This window comes from Babylonia areolata, chromosome 35 (genome assembly GCF_041734735.1).
Source record: "Babylonia areolata isolate BAREFJ2019XMU chromosome 35, ASM4173473v1, whole genome shotgun sequence".
In the NCBI taxonomy this organism is placed as follows: Eukaryota; Metazoa; Mollusca; class Gastropoda; order Neogastropoda; family Buccinidae; genus Babylonia; species Babylonia areolata.
In genome coordinates, this window is record NC_134910.1 from 4,979,566 (window position 1) to 5,002,982 (window position 23,417).

The 23,417-nt window shown below is 40.5% G+C and overlaps 1 protein-coding gene across 1 annotated transcript; it reads left to right on the forward strand.

The window, feature by feature from the left end:
* Positions 1–5,369: 5,369 nt before the first annotated feature.
* On the forward strand, positions 5,370–22,497 carry LOC143277771 (uncharacterized). The gene is made up of 5 exons (XM_076582671.1): positions 5,370–5,381; positions 10,808–11,575; positions 17,343–17,396; positions 20,323–20,391; positions 22,379–22,497. Exons 2-5 carry the CDS (start codon positions 11,320–11,322, stop codon positions 22,495–22,497), a joined length of 498 nt encoding a protein of 165 aa, XP_076438786.1. The 5' UTR covers positions 5,370–5,381; positions 10,808–11,319.
* Positions 22,498–23,417: the final 920 nt, after the last annotated feature.

Here is a 23,417-nt window from a genome sequence, read left to right on the forward strand (position 1 = left end):
TGATGTGGAATCTGCATTGTCCAGATTTGTGGCCATTAAATTCAATGAAGCTTGCTGTATGAGTCAAACGGTACAGTGTGGAGGGGAGGGAAGAAGGACAACTGGCAGTCCTTGGTTTGACACACAGTGCAGGCACTACAAGCGAGTGGCCCAGCGTGCGCTGTCTCGCTACACACGAGGCTAGGCATGAGGGGAGACAATGCATAGCATTGCTCATCGACAACACAGAGCGTACCACCAGTCTGTGCTTGAAAATAGAAAAGTTATAGAAGTACCTGAAGGGAATCTCTGTTGGAAAACAGAACAAATAGTATTTCATTCTGGTCCACTGTAAAATCAGTCAGGCGAAAACGCAGAAAAAGACCCCAAGCATTCCAGTTGATACCTGGAAAGAATATTTTGAGCGTATCTTGGGCCAGCAAAATCAGCTGAACGAAAAGTTCACTCCCCTGACCACGAAGACGAAATATCGTTATCAAATGAAAACGTAGGTTCGGACGATGGCATAACAATCGAACAGGTAAAATTGACATAAAGAAGATTTAAAAAACGGAAAAAAAACTGCTGGTTTAGTTGCTGCTGCAGGAGAGTTTTTAAAAGCATCTGAAAATATAATAGCATCTTTTTTAACAAACTTATTCAATCATCTTTTTGATAAAGGCTTCTTCCAAATAGACTTGGCTCGTTCTGTCATCATGCCACTTTTGAGAAAAGGTGACGCGAATTACCCTCGAAATTATAGAGGCATTCTTTATGAAACGTAACCAGTAAAGTATTCATATCAATCTTGAACAAGAAGTTGCATGAGTGGACTGAAAGTGAAGGTAAAATCTCGGAAGAACGAGCTGGTTTTAGGAAAAGCTACTCTACAATCGATCATATTTTTACCCTGTGTAGTATTATCCGAAATATTTATGTGGAGCAAGGAAGAGTAAACTCATATTGCTTTTATACATTACCAGAAGGCTTTCGACTCAGTTGATCAAAATAGTCTTTGGGCAGTACTTCACAAGACAAAAATATCAACCGAATGATCCGCATTTTAAAAGCAATGTACAGTTCAGTTCAGTCCTGTGTCCGATGGGGGCCCTATGTTTCTGATTTTTTTTCATTGCCCTGCTGAGTAAAACAAGGATGTTTGTTATCTCCCTTGCTTTTCTCTATCAGTTTCTGAAGTTGCTGACGAGGGGGCTAAGAATGAAAAACACGGTTTTGAGTTTTTGCCAGGCTCACAAGAAATATTTCTGTTATTGTTTGCAGATGATATTGTCTTGCTGTCATCATCACCAGCTGGTTTTCAAAATCAATTAAATAATCTTAACAAAGCATCTAAAGCTCTTGGACCAACAGAAAATTAAACAAAACGAAAATAATGGTTTGCAGAAAGGGTGGCCATCTGTCTAAAGCAGAATAATGGTATTATGATGGAGAAGAAATTAAAATTGTTAACAATTAAAGATATCTGGGCTTTATACTGTCTGCCAAGTTATCTTTCGTATCTGCGCTTGAATAGTTCGCTGGCAGGGCAAAGGGGAGGGTGGTTGAAATTATGAGAACAATGTGGAGTCTTGGCAAAATGGACAGAACCGTGTTTTTAAAACTCTTTGATGTGCAGATAAAACCTATGTTGTTATACGCATCTGAAATGTGGGGAACAATGCGCTTCAAAGCAGTCGAGTCTGTCATCTTGTTTGCCTGTAAAAAGATTTTTGAGTGTAAGTCCCAAAACCCCAAATGTAATTATTTATGGTGATATTGGTAGATATCCATTATACATTTGTAGTTGCATCAGTACCTTGCGATACTAGTTTAAGCTAAATCAAATGTCTTTATCGATAATTCCGAAACAAGCGTACCTTATGAGAGTAAACAAGATGACACACAATGCTGATATGTCTTCGAGAAACTGGGCAGATAGACTGAAACATTGCTTAGACATTTATGGGTTTCCAGAAGTTTCGATAAATGGTGGAGTTTGGAAGGTAGTTCATTGTTTTAACTGTTCAAACAACGCATGGAAGATTGGGCAAGCAAACGCAACGGGAGTAATCGTTATGAAACATATAGGTTATTCAAATCTTTATTACAGTCTGAAAAATACTTATCTCATCTTACCATTAGTAAATTTAGATCGGCTTTCATTAAGTTCCGTTTTGGTATCAATGAACTAAATGTAAATTAGCGTTATCGCGATGTTCTAAAAAAATGTCCATGTGGTGGCAGAATAGAGGACGAATTACATGTATTAAATTCCTGTCCAATATATAATGATGTCAAAAATAAATATTTGTACAAGCATATGCAAAATGTTAGAAATCTATTATTACCATTTCTGCTGCAAAACGAAAGTTGCAATGTGACAAGAGATGTTTGTTTTTGTTTTGTTTTGGTTTGTTGTTTTCTTTCTTTCTTTTTGTTTGTTAGTTTGTTTTTTCATTAAGACTGGGAGAATAGAACTGTCAGCCCTAAACAAAAATATCAGCCTTATGCTTTTCATTTAGTTTACTTGTTCTCTGTGAGCTCACTGTGTATTAAGTAGATTGTTTCGTTCTTCCTATTTCATTTCAGTTAAGATGTGTGTACAGCACGTGCACCAAAATGTGTACAGGTCGGTGACCTTACATTAAATTTCTCTCTCTCTCTCTCTCTCTCTCTCTCTCTCTCTCTCTCTCTCACACACACACACACACACACACACACACACATGCACACACACACACACACACAGACACACACACACACACACACACACACACACACACACACACACACACAGAACCATCCAGTGGCAGAACCATGTAGTGACTGAAATTGTATCACTTGTCACTCTGGCTGAAGGCTGCATTTCACACAGCCAGAATGCTCAAAGGGATATCATCGAATCTGTCAGTATTCAGGAACTGACCTTTGACTCAACTGGTATACTTGTAGTACTGAATCATGTCGCACTGAATCAGATGTCACATGACAAAAGCATTTGGTCCATCACATCCAAAGGCTTACCTCGGTCCTTTTTTTTAATTTTTATTTATTTATTTATTTATTTTTTAATCAATTTTGAAAATGACATCATCTGCAGGTGTGAGAAGAAATACGGCCGAGAGAAAAAAATATACAAACCCTCTTTTTGGAGTAAAATGTATGGTTCTTTAAACGATTTCTTTTTTCTATTAAAATCTTGTTGTTTCAAGTCAATGTTAATGTTAACAGTCTTTCCTTTTACTGACCTGCAGTCAGAGACAGGTGAATGACGTCCAGGCCAAATGCGTTGGACTTGATCATCACACAGAAGTGCAGAGTTGCCTTTAAATGTCTCCTCGTTGATGCAGTTAGAAACACAATGACACTGTTTGTCCAGCTGTAGATATCGATTCTGTCCCAAGAAGAGCACATAGTATCCACCAGATCTGGATAGAGACGAGTTCCTCTTTCAAACTGCCACACGTTGATATTTAAGGCCAGACACGGTAGTGAAATTTTGACCAAAATCATGATTTTTGTGATTTTCGTTTTTTCGCATAATTTGCTTCTTCAACATCTAATCTTTATAGTCATTTTCATATTTTGTACTAAATCGGTCGCAAAAGGTGTTATATTTGCAAATGAAATTTGCTTCCTGATGTTGATTTTGTCTGAATTTTTCAAACATCGTCCAAAAGTGTTGATTATACACCTTAGCAACGTATACTTTCATTTCCCGAAGCCTATCATATCGCATATCAACAGAAACAGCGTCATCTTGTGAATGCACAGACCCGGTTCTTTTAGTTGTTGAAACGGACTATAAAACACTGCGAGCGATTTTACACACACACTGTATCGCGCGAACTTTCCCGAGTTTTCCCAAATAAGGGCGTAGAGTACTATGACTGTGCAGTTTCATTGCTGAGACTGACACTTGTGGAAATTTCAGCCAATCAGATTTCATTCCGCTGGGTTTCAACCAGCCTTCGGGCACGCTCGGCTCCCTCCGTCGAGAAGCCAAAATGGCCGTCCAATAACAACAATGCTGACATGAAAGTGTTTTTTCTCGTCAATTGTTGATTATTTTGCCAGCTAAGACATCTCCTGGATTCATCATGCCTCGGCATAAGCAAGGAAAGAGATGATTACACTTGATAGCTGCTGCAAAAGCAAAATGGGCCAAATGTGATGCGGCAGCGACTGAAAGCGTGGCTTCGAAGAAACGGCAAAGTTTGCCATGTGTTGCGATGGCTGTGGTTATGAAAAGTGCGAATTCTCATCCCCACGAACTGGATTCAATGACAAAAAGAATACAGGTTTTGAAGTAAACAACAGGATGACCATGCTGAGCCATAAACTGGGAGGCAGCTACACTGCTCTTCAAACCTTCAGCACTGTCATGGGAATACCAGGCATGCATATGAAAACTTTCCAGGCCCATGACAAGAAAGTAACAGGTATGTTTGTGAGTTGGTTTTTTTTGATGGTTAAAAAAATCTTTATCTTTAACTGTGCAGTACAAATACACACAAGTGTGCACACATCCCTGCACTGATAACCACTAGTGAAACATTACACTGTCAACCACTGAATCAGTCACTCAGGCAAAGTTTTGCTTGTTCAGTCTTGACTATGATCCATGTGTGTGTGTGTGTGTGTGTGTGTGTGTGTGTGTTCATGAATGGTTGAATGCATGTATATCAGTTATGTGTGTAAATTATGCACAGTGTGTGTGTGTGTGTGTGTGTGTGTGTTCATGAATGGTTGAATGCATGTATATCAGTTATGTGTGTAAATTATGCACAGTGTGTGTGTGTGTATGTGTGTGTGTGATTGCAATATTATATATTTATGTATGTGTATATGTGTATGTGTGTGCGATATTTAGACTCATCACCTGAGGAAGGAAAGTAAACTATGTAAATGATATAGTTGTGAGCACAGCACAAATATCTCACAAACATTATGCATTACTCAGCTGCTGAAATTGAATCAGGGTCAACACTCTTAGAACGCACGGCAGCTACAATCCGGCAGGCGTATGCAGAGACCGATGAAGACCTGCAGGAGGCACTGGATAAAGGTGAAAATCCAGTCATCAATATCAGTGTTTCATATGATGGAAAAAGAGAGGATTCACATCACTGTATGGTGTTGGCATCTGCATCGACATCCTGACCGGTCTTATCATTGACTACTGTGTGCTTTCCAAGTATTGTCATGCATGTAAGCTAGCAGAATCAAAAAATCTTCCTGATGCTGAGCTTGCTGCTTGGAAGGAAGCACATGCCCCAGGCATGGAAAGCGAGGCTGCAAAGATCATGCGGAAGGAGTACGCCACCCTACAACGTCTCAACAACCGAGAGGAGGAGGAGGCCAGGGATCCAGATGCCTACCAAGTTGGAGGACACTAGCTTGTAAGTACCCCCTTCCACTGTGCTCTCCAAAACTGCTCTCATATCAGGAGTATGGGAAAGCCAGACCACTGGAATGTGTCTGCCAATCTGTGTAAACCATTTCACGTTCTTTGTGAATTTGTCATCATGTGAGCTGTGAACTGGATTATTATTGGCCACAAAACACTTCAATTTCAACTTCTCTTACCTGGTGGTTGCTGTGTTGTGGATGAAATAAAATGTATAGTCATGTTTTATTTGAATTTTATTTAGAACAATCAGTGCAATATAACTGCGTTGACCAAAAAAAATTCTCAAAAATATAAATTTGTCATTACATCAAAAAGCTATCCGTACTTTTATAGATATTAACATTCCTAAACTAGATCAAAAAACAGATTTTGGCTAAGTGCAATTGAAAAAAAAAAGCCTTAGGCTTTTAAAAAATTTTGTTTGGCAGCAATCTTGGACTGTTTCCATGGCAACCGGAGGTCCAAACACCAAAAAAAGAATAGTTTTGAACTTCCCAGTAAATATACTTTCAAAGTGTTAAACATTTTAAATTAAGGCAACAAACACCTCTGATATGAACTTTACTGTAGTGTCTGGCCTTAATTTGACGTCATTCCTATTTCGTAAAATGTCACATATGCGTCAAAACGTCAACAGGCAGTTTTCAACACAACGAAAAACACTGAAGAATCAAAGTACTATGGTCAGATGCAAAAAGGATGTTGTTTCTGGTTGTGGTGCTTCTCTGTTGTCAAGTGCAAAGCCACGGTAAGCCGTTGGGATTTTGTTGATCTGAGATATGAGCTGTGGCAAATCAAGTTTTACTTTACTTTACTTACTTTACTGTGTCAGCGGTGTAGGTCCTTGTAGACCTGTACGCTGGTCTGGGTATTTACCACACTGCATGCGTGGTTGGAGGCTAAGGGCAGTTATTCCTGGCATTTCGGGTGAAAGACTGATGGTTCGTTTCTCCAGTGGTTGTCTAGCCTGTTCTTGAAAGCATTGACTGTTTGTGCAGTGACTATCTCATCTGGGAGACTGTTCCATGTTATAAGTTTTATAATGATATGTAAGATGCTAGGCTACATGTAGGTAGCGGCAGCCCCCATGGCCAATGCCGGGAAACCTATGAACGCCTAAAAAATTGACTAATTTTGAAGTGCATTTTCTCAAATTTGATTTCATTTTTTGAAAAAACTATCCAACTGAAATAATTATTTATCATCCATATTTTAAATTTTTATTGTGTTTGCTTTATGCAATGCGTGAATGAGTTCGCGGATGGAAGAAAAAGAAGTGTACTGTAACGCGAAATAGCGATCCTTGTTCAATGGCGGCCGGCGTCTTTCTGAGCGCGACACAGTTAGATTCAACCACATAGTGGAAAAAAATCGCACCCGTTGTTTTCCATTCATTGGTTACTGTTCGAAAAACTGGGAGCTGTGAAAGGCGAAAGTTCAAGGAGAACTTTGTGTGTTTTTTTCCAAGCCTTGGGCGAAGTAGGGAGTTAGATCTGAGCGCAAAGTTCCGGGAATTTTTCGGCTATCTTTCAACGCCTCGCGCATTTCGAAAAAGAAATCTGACCCTACGTGATACTGCATGAGCGGTAACGAGTATTTTCTGCTGATTTCAATGGTATCCGAAACTAAGATTTTTGATCCATGAGCAATTGCTCAAGCGATTCAAAAGCAGGTACCCCTCTTCGTCAGTTGCGTCGGCCCTATCAACATTCGACACAGGAGAGCGGCACTTCATCTAACACAAAAATGGCATTGTTTCTCCAGAAAATCTTAAGTTTCATCGGTAAGTTTTATGTTATTTTTGAAAACGAATGTCTTTAGCACTTTCATGCACAATATTGAGCTGAAATTCTTTGAATCAGGATTTTGATCGATGTCAGTAACTGAGCAGCTTGGATCTATTTCATCAGTGTTTTCGTAACGTGACACCCTGTTTCAATCGGAACACGATTTATTTTTTTCTGGGTAAAACACACAAAAACTATTGATACAGAATGGAAAATGGACATGTTAAAACGGAGCCCATTAATTCCAATTACTAATATTTGATTGATTTTTGCTTTAGTAAGCAAAATATTACCTGGGTCTAAAACCGGAAGTGCTCGGGACAGCATTGGCGTCGTCTGCTACACACTCGGTGAGTGTTAAATAAGTGAGTAAAAAATTGTAATGTGGTTTCTTTTTTCCATAAAATGAGCATTTCATTCAACATCACACAAAAGTCTGATATTCTAGTTGCATTCTGCTTCGATAGCTGTGAAACTTTATATTAATATATACAGACAGATAAATACTATGCTCTCACATTCCAAAAAGAACAAGAACACAATTCATACTAACCCCTTGCCCCCCCCCCCCCCCCCCCCCAACCCCCCACTCCTCTGCAAACTTCACTTTAATAATTTGCTGAGAGTTGTATAATCATTCCCCTCACTTGTCTCTGAGTATCTCCCACCAATGGTAAGGAGAGGGGAGGGGGTTGTCAATGGTTGTGGGAAACTTGGCGCTGAGCCAAATCACTGACCAGTTGCACTGCTGACAGTGATATAACCCACCACCTCCTCCCTCCAGTCATCCCCTTCCCCATTTCTTTCCTGTCAGTGGAGTAGGTGTGTTTGTGTGTGTGTGTGTGTGTGTGTGTGTGTGAGAGAGAGAGAGAGAGAGAGAGAGAGAGAGAGAGCAAGTTTGCATTTGCACATGTAATGATGTATGCTTGTGAGTATGTGTGTGTATGTATGAGTATGAAAGAAGTGTAATGTGAAGAGATATATGATTAATTTGAACAGTGCAGTCAACATCCTGTTTCTTAAAAAAATGAACACCAATTTTTAACAAACTAAAATTAGTAAAAAGAAAATCAGTACAATAATACCCATAGCCTAAGCTGCACATCAGGTTAAGTCAAACTATATAACACTATCTGGGATCCAGCAATTAAGAGTATAATGTGTGTGTGTGTGTGTGTGTGTGTGTGTGTGTGTGTGTGTGTGTGTGTTCATGTAACCCATGATATGCTGTGCATCTCGACTGCATGAAACAGGAAACAAAAGGATAATTCATGAAATGATAAAATACAAAATACCATGAACATATTGTGAATGAAATATTCACTTTGATATATATATATATATATATATATATATATATATATATATATATATCTAAGACATGCATTTTCATATACACACACAAATAAAGGTGAGTACACAAAATATATATCAAAGAATAAGATACTAAGCATGATGTACATATTAACAATAAAATATTCAATATTTAGTAATCATATATACCTAAGACATTTAGTAATACATTCATCTCAATCATGAAATGTAGTACCCTGAAGTGGAAATATTTGAGTAAATAATTGCATGCAACAAAGACACATAAGTTGAACAGTACATGTAGATGGCAAAGCTCTTGTCAACAACTGGAAAGGACAGACCCCCAAAACTTCAGCCTCAGTTATCAAAGCATAAGTTGTTGCTGCAATATGAGTTATTGTGTGAAAGGTAAATGGAGCCAGATAGTTCAGTGCAGTGAATTTTGTGTTGCTGTTGAATGAATACTTACCTGTTAGTATACCATTTTATAATTCTGTTATCACAGTGTTTTCCTCCCACTCAAAACACACCGAAATTGACAAAATCCTAAACATATATTAAACTGAGAGCTCTGTTTTTGGTTTTATGTTTTAAATTGAATATAACATTTGTTCTTTCTTATGAGCTGATCTGTGTATCTAACATATTGCAGAAAGGGCTGCTCATGGCAGGGCATGCAAGACCTATTCAATGATCCAAAAGGCCAGTATGAACAGCTCAGGTAGCAAGCAGCATGTTATTGCTGATGCCAGGAAACCTGTGAGTGCCAAAAAAGAGATTTTTGGTGTGCATATTCTCTCTTGTGAGTCGAATGCCATTTTGTGGAGAAATAAAGATGCATCATCCACCTTTTATTTCTTATTTATTGTGGTTTTTCTACAATGAAATGCATGACTGGGTTCATGGATGGAAGAAAAAGCTAGAGAGCTGAAAGAAAACGGATTCATATATCTGTCATTTTTGCTAGCAACTTAAGTCATATTTGCTCCCTCCTGGGAACCTTTGTCGTGGAATGCCCCATCAACCTACCCATTCTGTATAATGCTCTCAAGTTGCATTTGTTTAAAAATTTGCAGTAATTTTGCAGAAGCTGATCAGCCAAGACCACTGGTAACTTATTGTGGCTGTAACTTCAATATTTTTTTCAAAAACAAAAATTTTGAAGAAGTCTCATCCACAATGTGCACCCTTATTTATGAGAAAATCGGGTATCATAATGAGCACATTAAGATAATCTACACCACACCTATCATATCAACTCTGATGATCTAGATGAAAGTGAGTAGGAAAAGAATTTAGGTGCTTTGGTGGATAAAAATCTAACTTTTGAACAACACATTAATACTGCAGTAAAAATGGCAAAAAGACAGCAGGAATGATCACGGTTTTTTTTTTTTGTTTTTTTTTTTTTTTTTACTAGCTTAATTAAAAAATAGAGATTAATTCTGCAATTATATTAATCATTGGTTAGATCCAATCATGGATCATGGAAATTTAGTATGGTTCCCGTACCTTTGAAAACATATTGACTTGATAGAAAACGTGCAGAGAAGATTAACGAAGGAAATCATATGAACGGTTACTGTCATATCAGGATCAGGATCAGGATTTGGGGCGTTGTTTAATACAACTTAGCCATTTTTGGCTTTTTATGCCCCTTCAGATTTACTCCTTTACATTGTTGGTGAGGTCGTTGACTAGCTCAGTCATTTTATCCATCAAAGTCATGTTTCGATTTTGTCAATAACTCGTGTTTATCTATGAGGTTCTTAAAAGTATTTATGCTAGGTGCACGTATTATACCATGTGTCATGGCTTTTAGGCTTTATCAGCCTTTTACCTGATCATTGGGACCCTTTTTTTTCTTTTTTTTTAATAACTTTTTATAAGAGTGCGCAATTATAAATGTTATGGTTAGCTTCATGTGGAGAAGTTTACCTAGAAGCGATAATCCTTCCAGAGTTTATCTTATGAATTCTTAGAACTCCATAGCCACACGTGAGTCCACACCAAATGAGAACATCATCATTGGACAAGGCGGACTACCAAGATCGTATTTCATAAGCGTATTTCCATTTCTTTTGAGCTTTTGTTTCCATAATTCTCGTTACTTGTGCCCCAATTTCATTAGAGCTGACGAGCTATTGACTGAGTTTCTCTCTCTCTCTCTATCTGTCTTACTCGTGTGTGCGCGCGAGCGCGCGCGCGTGTGTGTGTGTGCGTGTGTGTGTGTGTGTGTGGGCGTGTGTGTGTTCCTTTCCTCATTCATCGCAAGCAAACTTGTGATCAATTATGAATGATTTCACGTTTTCAGAAACCGCCACAACTCATCAGCCACAGAACTCCTCTGCTAATAGTTTCGCTCAGAGAACCACATCGGGATACCCCACACTTGTCAAAGAGTCTCATGCACAGGAAGGAACCCCCAGTGTGCATTTCCACCCTGACCATAGTAATTGGTCAACGATCTCTGCATCTCATCAACACGACAGAAGTCCAGATGAGAGGAGGAACAACGCAGCCAAATCGTCAACCCAACAACTTGAACCGGAGGCACAGCTAGAACCAGGACCACTCTCCATCACCGAAATCCACAACCGTCCCCCAGAGAAAGAAGGGCCGGGGAAACATAGCGCCATTCAGGTCAACGAAAATGGAGAAAGGAATGAGAACCAAGCACCCAAGAGGACATCTTTTGGTGAAGACGGAAATCGACGAAAGTCAGGAAACAATTACACAGCAGAAAGAAGAAAGGCACTGAACTACACATGGAATGATTCAAAAGTCCAAGAAAATCGACCAGATGGAATAAACCATGAAAGTAAGATGACCTCCGAAGAAAACAGCTCAGAAACGTTGGTTCAGTTCTCAGAAGACACTAGTCATGGACAGTCAGCAAACTCCAGCGATATTGAAAAGGAACTGGACAGATTTTATCGAATCATTCAGAACGAAAGGAGACATGTCTCCAGAATGGAAGCCGACACTGATGGCCTGCAACAGGCAGCAGTAGGAAATTACGTCAGCTACATGGACAAGTACGGCATGAACACGCTTTCCAAGATCAGAACACGAAGACAAGGTACGTAATATTATTATCATTCTACTGAGAAGTGTACAACGGTTTTTAGCCCTTGAAGGTTTGCAGCCACAATCGAGATCACGTCTTTGAACCATGTTTCATCGAACGTACTACAGAGTCTGCCCATGGTAAGAGCATGTTATATGCAAAAAATAGATTTTAGAAAGCAAAGGACAAGGTGACAACGTGTAGCTTGTAGATAGATGTGTGATACGGAATGGCAACCAATGATAGTAAAACAGTGGTGAGATGAGAGGAAAAAAACTGTTAAGAGTCATTATCAGGGGTAATTGATCAAAACATAGAAAAACCTATCAGTGATGCGAGATAATTTAACTGAGATCTGTCACTTTCTTTAATATATATATATATATATATATATATATATATATATATATATATATATATATATTCAGACTGAAAACATTGTAATTTAAGTTATCCATATCAACACAGCTTGAGTCAGTAGACGCTTTATCAGTTTTCTTTCTTGTGAGATTGTTTCTTTTGGTTTGTTTTTTGTACCAACATAATTATGATCTATTAATGTTTTTGATCTATTAAAGTATTTTTTTGTGTTGCAGTATCAACTAACTGAATAAGGCCAAGGTTGTCATATATTTGAATCCATTTGTTACTGAGTTTTGTTAGGTCTATGTTAAAGTCACCAAGAAGAATGGCTTCATTACCAGTAAGTGCAGCAGCTTCCATCATTTCACTGAATCTATCGAGCCAGTCAGTGTGTTCTGAAGGGTTTCTTTATGCAAGTCCAATGAATAAAGTTTTGTTGTTGTTTTTTTTTCTCAATGTTTACTTCGATCCACACTATTTGGACACTACATCTTTGGAAAGAAACAATACGTTTGAAAGATGGGTACTGACTGATGTTAAGGACTAAGCCAGTTTGTTTAGGAAGGGCGGGATCAAGGCTGACAGCGTTACAACCAGGTATGGACACGTATGCATCGGAAATAACAGATGTTAGTCGGGACTCTGCGCAGTAAAATAAATGAAATTGATTACCAAAATTATACAGAATAGAAGAAAGGACATCTACTTTGTTTAAAACACGGTTGACATTTTAACAGCCCGCTCTGAGACCATCCCGAGAGGACCATGTACTGACCGTGGACATAATAATAAGGAAACATACACAGACAAATGGCCGTTTTTGTTTTTCATCATTGTGTTTACCAACGCTATACTGCCTGTTCAGCATCTGTGAAGTCACCACGTGTAGTTGGTAAAGGTAACAATTTGTGTCACTTTGCGGAGAAAGGTACTGAGTATCGTGAGCCCAGCTTTGGTCAGTGGGCACACGATAAGTGGGTGCATTCATACTGACAAAGGACTAGGGACTGGACTGTGTTTCCGGGTTGGAATACCCTGGTCTGCCCACAGCCTGATGGGGAGGGAGATAGGGGCCAGAATCAGATGGCTGGTACTGGGGAGGGGGGTGGGGTGGGGGTGGGTAAAGGGGGGAGTGCTCCATAGGATACACATAGGACAGGAAGGGTCTATCGCCGGGTCGATGACCATTGTCTGGCCGCCGCTGTGGGGTATGACCAGACTCACGAGTTTGACTCTGGGTTCGTGTCACACGTTCTGTGGCGTTGTTGACCATGAGAGACTGCACGTGACCTCTGCTGCCAGCCCTTAGTATTTTCAACAGAGCATTGAGTAGGTCGGTCCGCGGCCACTGTGGCTGTGGTTAACAGCGCAGTCCAGACCCATAATTTGACCATTTTCAACTCGCTCGTTTCACTACCAAACTTAATTAAATGACACCAATCTTATACTGGAATAAAGTTCATTCTTTCATCTATCTTTCTGTGGTATTTGTTTTTATCATTCGAGTCAAACTGGTATGTGCCGGGCGTTCAAACACAAAGGGTGTCGCGTCGATTTTTACTGCGGTGACAGACTCCGCCGTGCTTGCCGCGCGAGCAGAATAACATGTGTGTCACTCGATCGTTTCGCGCTGCATTGTTTGGCCATGTATAAATTTAGAAACTATGTCACTGGCAAGCCAGGATTCTCAAGTTTTGATTTGCTAGAAATTTGTTGGGGTTTTCACAGAAAGTAGATCTGAAAGTCGCAGCGAAAGTGTGAGACTGATGTTTGCGACCCTATAACATACGAACCAGTGTTTCAAATCACGAGCAAATTACAAGAAAAGAAAGTTTAAACTATGCACTTTCAAGTGCAATTCATGGCTTTTCTATAAAGAAAGAGTCTCGAACGCGCTTTGGAAGAAAAACGAGTGACCGATTTCGGATCCCGCAACGCTGCTCGACCATGGCGGCGATCGAAGCCGTCTGCTCGTCATCATCGTTTGAAGAATGGAAAACACGCCAACTTACAGGTTTGTAAGCAAATTTTTTTTCAATATGTTTATTTTGAAAATAAATGTAAATCATATTTTTTATATTTTTGTGGGTTTGGATGAATCCTAGCAACTTTGCTTCAGCAGTGTTGATGTGTAACTGGGAACAGTAACGCTTCGTCAGTCACGTTATTTTTTTAGCACAATTATGATCTTTTATTCAAAAATTTACCGCGATCGACAGCTGTATCTAGAAGATGAAGTGTCAGATTATTCAGTAATTTTTTGTTGTACAAACAAGGGTTTTGAGTTAGTGAGAGCGGATTGATGGTTTAATATTGTGACCGACGTCGGACAGCATGGGAACACGTGTATCTTTCCACTTCTGTTCTGATCATCAAACGCCAAGACAATTTCACGCGTCTGTGTGTGTGTGTGTGTGTGTGTGTGTGCGTGCGTGCGTGCGTGCGTGCGTGCGTGCGCGCATTAGTATGTATCTTATATACTAAGAGTGTATGCACAGAGTTAGTGTCTGTTGAACTGATGTAGCATGCATACATGAGGTTGCCTGAGTATGGATTAGTTAGTATGTGTGTGTGTGTGTGTGTGTGTAAATGATGTAAAGAATAAATAACTTATATGATTAGTAAACATGAAATAAGTTTAAGATATGTTGTTACATAAAACTTACATCAATTTAAGTGAAACCATTACAGTGGAGTAGTAATGAAATTAGTAGATCATGTATCAGTGCACATTCATCACACACTCATGCACACACACATATAAATGATATATATGCAAAAGCATCTATGAAATGAAAAAAAAAAGTATTTTAAAGCATTAGAGCTGTCTCAAATTTCATGACTGTGTATTTCAGATGATGATCAGTATAAAGCCTTAAGGGTGACCGTTGCACACAGTGGACGAGGAAGACCACCATCAGCACCCAAGGTTCCATCCAACAACAAACCCTTGATGCAGTTAAATATGTTAAAGCATCAAGAAAACAAAACCTGGGGGGAAATGGAACATTTTCTACACAAATTGTTCCCAGAGTGTACCTTTCCACGTGTGGTGTCAATAGTTAAGGAATTCAGCAAGTGTGAAACGATCAGTGGTGCTGAATGTTTTTTACAAGAAAGGAAAGATTCATGCATCTTCCCTGGCCCCTCCTGTCAGAAGTTTGGAATTACACGTGCAGATCTTTTGAAAGGAACTGTAGAGGACTGTGAGGCTTTACTCAGTTGTCCTATTGGTCTTGTGTCTGAAGTATGTCACTTAGCTAGGATATTGAGGATAAAGGATGCAACATTGCATAAATGACACCTGGTCAGAGATTTGCCACCAACCCAACAGCTCAAATTAAAACTGGGGAGGCTCAGAGCAGATGAGGCTCGCCTGCGTAAAAACAGAAGTAAACCAGGGGGAGAGAGTGCACTTCAAGATTTTTTAGAACTTCCTTTTGAAAGTGCAGAGGTCATCAGAGACAGCAGGAAGAAGCAAAAAACTGTCAAACAGCTACCTCCTACTTCAGACCCAGAGCCAGCATGCAGCAAAGAAAAAAATGAGGACATTATCACACAGGAACTAAGAACAACGACAGAGGAGGTGTCATTTCTTAAAGCAAAACTGAGTGAAAAAGAAAGGGAACTGCAAATCAAGGATGCTGAAATGACTGGACTTCTGTTATGTCAAATATGCACATTTACAATTACTCTGGTGATATCTGACAGCATAGTATCATCATGATGGTAAAAAACTTGCTCATTTGTTACTAAAAACCATATACTTTGTGACTGTTTTCATTGTTATTTGCATTTCTGATAGCATTAAGTCTTCCAAAAAACTGTATTCTACATGCTTTTCTGAACATGCACATATCTGAAATGTTTTTGTAGCATGAAAACTTTCTGAGATATCAGCATTATAAGTCAGCATGTTATCACTGTGAAATCAGGCCATTCGACACTTGACAAAACTGAATATTTTGCTATTTTGAAGGCACTGTCTCTCTCTAAGCATGTTCTTGAGTAGGCCAGAAAAAATTCAGCATAAACTAGGTATTGGTGGAACCAAGTACAGCAAAGAACAATGTGGTAAGTCTTCATCTTAAAATTTTATGACAGTCTAAAAATAGCAGTTTGTTAAATCTGTCAAAACGCGTCATTTTTGCACATTTTTAGACGCCGTTTTCTTAAAAACTACTGGGTATAATGCAATGAAAATTTGCATGTGAACTTAGTTTTTTATGTTCTTTCCAATGGTGTAATTAGTTTTTAGATATGTTGAATTTCAAAATTTAAGTGGTCCTACCTACATTGAGGGTCAAATGAGTCATAGGGGTCAGGAATGTATGTGTTGGTATCATGGGGTTTGGGGTTAAAAACTCTGCTACGGGTAGTGTGAATGCCAGAACCAAGGTGAGCATTTTACTGTCACGCGTCTGTCAGGATTGTAAAGCTGTTGGTTACTAGGGACAGCACGACTCTTCGGCTAGTTCTTCATCACCACCACTGGGCCTGGCCGGAATTCCTTGAGCAGGATATCCAGTCTGATGGCGGTTACCTGCAAACTCTTGACCTGTCTGGATGTCAACAAGCCAGGTGGTGAATGTTTATTTACCATTTGAAGCAAGCTGTGCTGTACCCTTAACTAGGATGGGTTAAATTTTGGTATATGATAAGTTTCGGAGCGCCAGAAGTCGCAACAAACGAGTCTGTATTGTCAATAAATGTCAAGTCTGATACTTAACATGCTGAAAGTAGATTACGATTAGTGGGAACAGTGGAGTTGTTGAGAGTATGCCTGCCTTTGACTGGTAGAAGTGAGCCAAATGCTATTTTTTGCAAAGGGGTATACCCGACGACACTTGTTTTAAAAAAATAATGACAGTCCAACTTTAAGATGAGACCAGCCCCGAGGAACTGTCATTAACAACAACATGGATGACGAGTACTTTGATGTTGGAGAGAGAGAGAGAGAGAGAGAGAGAGAGAGAGATTGTGTAATCATGCTGATCTGAGCACAGACGTAGTGATTTGTGACAAACCGGGCCAAACATGTTGAAATGGGAGTGTCAGATTGATGATACTTGTGTTCAAAGTTGCGTCAGCATACGCTCTGCACACACACACACACACACACACACACACACACACACACGCGCGCGCGCGCGCGCGCGCGCGCGCGCGCGCACGCACACAAATACACACACATACAAACACAAACACACACACACACACACACACACACACACACACACACACACACACACACACACACACATGCACAGAGAAACAAAAGGTATGCTCGTACCCCCCTCCTCCCGCTCAAAGACATACACACCCACGTGCAAAGGTTATATTATGGTACTGCCTGTATCTTTACTTGGCAAGCAGAAAAACAATAAGACTGAATAAGCATCTGATTGATTTACAGCCCCAGGTGTTCCCCTCAGCAAATACACAGTGGACGGCCAGGTACGGACACCAGGTCAGTTTCTTTCTTTCTGTTTTGTTGTTGCTTGTGTGTTTGTTTGTTTGATAATTAAGGACATTTCTGTATTCTGAAGAATGCATATCATACTTTTGAGAGCTAGTAGATAATAATATAGGAGTGTGTAGTGAGGTGGTGAATGGTGAGTATGATGAGTCCTCAACAGTGGGGGTAAATTTAAGTTTAGCAATATTTTGCCATGCATCCTTAAGTTCGAACGTTTCAGAGCGTTGGTTCTCATTGTAACGTACAGCAGCGGTCAGTCCTGATGCTTCACAGTAGTGGCCAGGTTGTTGTTTGTTGCGGAAGTCGAGAGCACCGAAAGACAACCGGTTGTTTGATAAGAATAGTCCTGCTGTTGTTTGATAAGAACGGCCATGCTGTTGTTTGATAAGAACGGCCATGCTGTTGTTTGATAAGAACGGCCATGCTTTTTTTTTTTTTTTGATAAGAACGGCCATGCTGTTGTTTGATAAGAACAGTCATGCTGTCGTTTGATAAGAACAGTCATGCTGTTGTTTGATAAGAACAGTCATGCTGTTGTTTGAGGCAGTTGTTCCAGTGAAAGCAGGTGTGTTCAGGGTCACCTGGCAGCCAGTCATCATGCACCACCAGCGACCTGCATGTCCCACAACGCCATGCTGGCCAGTTTCAGTAGCTCAAGGAGGCGTCACTGCGTTCGGACAAATCCATATACGCTACACCACATCTGCCAAGCAGATGCCTGACCAGCAGCGTAACTGGCCAGTGAAGGGAGCAACAGCAGCCACGAGAGACACAGATACTCGCACCACTCACCATACGCTGTCGTCATTATGGATAAGACGTTTAGCGCAGTGCAGTGAGATGTCAGACGATGCAGGAAGTGCAGGCTGCTCACACTATCGAGGAAGATAACTGGGTCAGAGTGTCCTTTCGAGTCACCAACGTTCTATAATGATCTTTATGTCACACGAAATATTACATGTGGCTGGGACTGCCCCAAACCGCACCGACCGTGTGTTGTCGAGTCCACAGATTTGAAAGATTCCACAGCTTTGGTTTCAGTTTCCCCGTTTTGGAGTCATCGTGAGTAGCATGGTGGAATTCAGCTGACGAGCGTGCGTTGTGGAAATGCCCGTGAATCACGTCTGTCCTGAGATTCAAACAAATCTAACCGTCCGACCGAAATCTACTACCGTGACCAGAATGATGTCGATGTTGATGATGTTAATGACAATACTACTGCTACCGATGATAATGGTGACATCAGTGATAATGATGACGAAGCATTTCTGTAATACACTGCATTATCTCCCTTATCTCACGTACATCCATGCTCCCTTCCCGCTCATCACCAAAGATCCAGGTGTTCAGTCACAGGCATCAGATCTAAGGCTGCAGTCCTTTTATGGTTCTAAACTGTGATACATTGCTCCCCACACAAGACAGGATTGGTTAAGCATTCACCTGTATTTACCAGTGATCCAGGTTCCAGTCCCAGTTTCGGCATATTGTTGTGCTTTTGGAGAAGCCTTATAAATAGTAGTAGTAGAAGTAGCAGTTCCTTTTTTACGTATTTATCTATTATTTATTTATTTACTTATTTCTTCCGTTTCCGAGGTATTAGTATTTGTATTTCTTTTTTATCACAACAGATTTCTCTGTCTGAAATTCGGGCTGCTCTCCCCAGGGAGAGCGCGTCGCTACACTACAGCGCCACCCATTTTTTTGTATTTTTTCCTGCGTAAAGTATTATTTGTTTTTCCTATCGAAGTGGATTTTTCTACAGAATTTTGCCAGGAACAACCCTTTTGTTGCCTTGGGTTCTTTTACGTGCGCTAAGTGCATGCTGCACACGGGACATCGGTTTATCGTCTCATCCGAATGACTAGCGTCCAGACCACCACTCAGTGTCTAGTGGAGGGGGAGAAAATATCGGCGGCTGAACCGTGATTCGAACCAGCGCGCTCAGATTCTCTCGCTTCCTAGGCGGACGCGTTACCTCTAGGCCATCATTCCACACACGTGAGGTGAAGCGACAGAAGTAGAGGATTGAACCCCGCTCTCCTACGATGAGAACTGGGCACAGCGGACATAGATTAACTGTCTCGATGGCAGTAAAAGGCTGTGTGGAACGTTCACTCTTTTCTCCCATCGGATCTCACTCAAATAAATACTTGCGCAATGCACCACACATTGGAAGAAAAAAAACAATCAAACGAAGAATCAAGAATAGTTCCATTCTCTTTACAACTCGATCTGTGAGTTAGTTTTATTGACGGTTTGGCTGTTGCTTGTTTTCCATATCTCATGATTTATGTACGTGCCTGTGTGTGTACGTGCATGTATTTGTGTGTGTGTGTGTGTGTGAGAGAGAGAGAGAGAGAGAGAGAGAGAGAGAGAGAGAGAGCAAATCGTGCCCGCTAAATCTATTGTCCTTTTTTTAAGTCTGTATATATATATATATATATATATATATATATATATATATATATATATATGTATGTGTGTGTGTGTGTGTGTGTGTGTGTGTGTGTGTGTAAGACTTTTAAATTTCATTTTATAACAAGCAATGCAATTCTCAACTTACTGATTATAAATTTGTTACATACTCAAAAAACATATATTCATGCATAGGGTCCTATAAGATTACTGACTTTGTCCCTTCATGTCACATCTGTTCAGTGCAAGATCTTCACGTACTGATCCTTAGTAATGAATCTGACTGCCTGTGAGCAAGCATGTCTGGACTTCAAAGCTTTGTTGCTGGTTTTCTTTCAGCCATAAGATTTTGAAGGACCTGTCAGAATGATCAGTTTTGACATCCCCAAATTTATATCACACTGGCATTTCTTTTCAAAGGCAGCACGATACAAAAGAAAAAGAAAAGAAAAAAAGAAAACCAAATAATCCTGAGTGCCTATGTGTTTGCTTGTTTCAGTACGTCTGGAAGACTGTAAGTGCAATAAGTGCAACACGTCAAAGCTGGCATACAATCGTGGCGACAGGGGTAAGTGGACCTTTACACACACACACACACACACACACACACAGACACACACACACACACACACACACTACCCCAATCCTTACCAAGTGCTTCTTTTTCTGTCTGTATTGCTCTCTCTCTCTCCGTCTCTCTCTCTCTCCGACTCTCTCTCCGTCTCTCTCTCTCTCTCTCCGTATCTCTCTCTGTGTCTCTCTATAAAATGGTACTACTTTACCCATACGAATAGTTTGATAGAGTGCAAAGCCACTGTGTTTTTTTTTTGTTTTTGTGTGTGTGTGTGTGTGTGTGTGTGTGTGTGTGTGTGTGTGTGTGTGTCTGTGTCTGTGTTAAAGTGTATTTCACAGTCTGTTTGTCTCATTACATCTTGCAACGGCTCGTTGCGTTCGTTTGTGCGTGTGTTCGTGTGTACATCTCTCTCTGCCTCCTTTATCTGCTTCGATCTCTTGTAAGTTCAGTTTATCACTGAAATAATGCACATGCATCCCTTGGAATATGTGTGTGACATGCTCCGTCACGTGATCGCCCTGAACTCTTGAGATGAGTTCAAAATGTGTGTAGTTGGGAAGGAAAGATTTTTTGTTGGTTTAGTAGCCGAGTCGGTTCTGTGTTCTTCACCCTGTGTGAAGGAAGAGAAAGGTGGCAGGGTAGTTAAGATGCTTATCTGCCTTCTTCTTCTTCTTCTGCGTTCGTGGGCTGCAACTCCCACGTTCACTCGTATGCACACGAGTGGGCTTTTACGTATATGACCGTTTTTACCCCGCCATGTAGGCAGCCATACTCCGTTTTTCGGGGGTGTGCATGCTGGGTATGTTCTTGTTTCCATAACCCACCGAACGCTGACATGAATTACAGGATCTTTAACGTGCGTATTTGATCTTCTGATCGCATATACACACGAAAGGGGTTCAGGCACTAGCAGGTCTGCACATATGTTGACCTGGGAGATCGGAAAAATCTCCACCCTTATCTCACCAGGCGCCGTCAACGTGATTCGAACCCGGGACCCTCAGATTGACAGTCCAACGCTTTAACCACTCGGCTATTGCGCTTATCTGCCAATACAGAGGCCGTGGGGGTCAGGGTTTGAATGTAGGTCTCACCCTTTCTCCAACGTTTGACAGGAGCTTCAGTCGTTTGGAAGAGACGATAATGTGAGGTCCGTATGCAGCACGAACTTGACGCACTGAAAAAGAACCCTTGGCATCGAGAGTGTTATCCTTCTTACAGAAGAAATCCATTCTGATAGGTACATAAATGTTTAGGCATGTACTAAGGCCTACCTAAGCGCGTTGGGTTATGCTGCTGGTCAGGCATCTAGTCTAGAAGATGTGATCAAGCGTGTATGTGTATATCCGAAAGCATTGATGCCTCCTTATATAACAACATGGGTGCAGTAGTTCCATTCCCCCCCCCCCCCCCACTTTTGGCAGGGAGAGAGAAGTTGTGTACTTTGCCCTTGTAGTGTCACTTCAGTGTTGTGACTTGTGGCTTGTTGGCATTAAATGGGCGTAGGCATTTGTGTGTGTGTGTGTGTGTGTGTGTGTGTGCGCGCGCGCGCCATGTTTTATCGGACACCTTTGAAATCCAGTACTCATTTATTTAAGGACATTCAGAAGGGAATCATACTAGCTGTGCGTTGTGTTTAGGGTATGTTGTTATTTTGCCATTTAATCAGCTCGGATTATTGTTTCAAACTTATTTTTTTACAATGGGAAGTTTTGTTTAATTTCAGCCTGAAATGGTTTGGAATCAGCTGGATAAACATTCTGTACCGTGTTTGTGCGTTAACCCAATTATAGGAGATATGGTTACTTGTGGTAATTGTCTTTCATATTGATAGCATTTGTGTGAAAGTGGCTGTGTTTAATTGGATATCCACTTGTTTCCGTATTTAGAGTCATGTGTAAGATACGATAATTCAAGGTCAGGTTATAGCTCCATTCTCTCATTGAAAGAATTTTTTTCAAGGCAACCTCACGGTCGGCAGTAGAAACCTTAACGGGGTTGGTGTTCCCCCCAAAGCGCACTCTGCTTCAGATGCAGGGACTGGGCATGTGTCGGTCAGGACGACCTCCACCGTTACCAGCGCCTCCCCGCTGGAGCTAGCATGTCTCTGCCCTGCCGTACAGTTTGTGGAGGCCACGGGTTTCCTTTCCATCATTTGTCTGTACTTTTGGGAGATGACTGTGTCACACACAGGACATGACATTCCACACGGATGGTCCCACAACACTCCGTTTCCTCTGGATATTCAAGCTGAGAACCAACACCCAGAGGTGCCCTCTCTCGTTTTGAGGATCACCTGCAGGGGACTGTCTGATCTTTGGTGGGCTCTGTTTGCCCATGTGGAATGATGCCTTCAGATTGATGACTTCCTTCAAAAGTGTTGGTAGATTGTGTGGCAGCGGCTTGGATAGTCGATCAGCAGGGGATGATGTTACAGGCTGTGAGGACATTTATCATCGTGTCTTTGTACCACTTCTGGGGTGCTCTGCTGTTAAGACCAGAAGACAGTTTACTGTATGGAACGATCTTGGGCAGATGGTCTTCCATTCTGGAGAAGTGTTCTGCCCAGAGAAGTTATGCCCTCAGCAATAAGGCATTGATGGTCAAATTGGCTTTTCTGAGGATGACAACACTGGTGATGTAGCCGCTCCAGTTGATGGAATTGGTGGAATCTCATGTACGTTTATGTGCATTTGACTGTGCTTTCATATCTGTGAAACTGTATGTTTGGTGCATATCTGTTATGCATGTGTGTGTGTGTGTGTGTGTGTCAATGTGTGTCTGCATTTTTTACATTTATTTGCTTATTCATCATCACTGTTGTCTTTTATTTTTTTAAATTAATTAATTAATTAATTAATTAATTAATTAATTAATCTTATTGTTATTATTATTATATATTCATTTATTAATTTATTTTATTTTATGTAAAAAAAATATATATTATAATTTATTTATTTTATTTTATTTTGTAGCTTATAGTTGACGTCATCAAGTTTTTGCGCCTTATACATATTATT

Excerpts from the sequence above, each read along its gene's own strand:
- LOC143277771 (XM_076582671.1), top strand. The coding sequence starts at position 11,320 with ATGACCTCCGAAGAAAACAGCTCAGAAACGTTGGTTCAGTTCTCAGAA. Across the intron at positions 17,397-20,322 it reads CGGCCAGGTACGGACACCAG|TACGTCTGGAAGACTGTAAG; the intron begins GTCAGTTTCTTT and ends TGCTTGTTTCAG. Across the intron at positions 20,392-22,378 it reads ATACAATCGTGGCGACAGGG|TAGAAACCTTAACGGGGTTG; the intron begins GTAAGTGGACCT and ends CACGGTCGGCAG.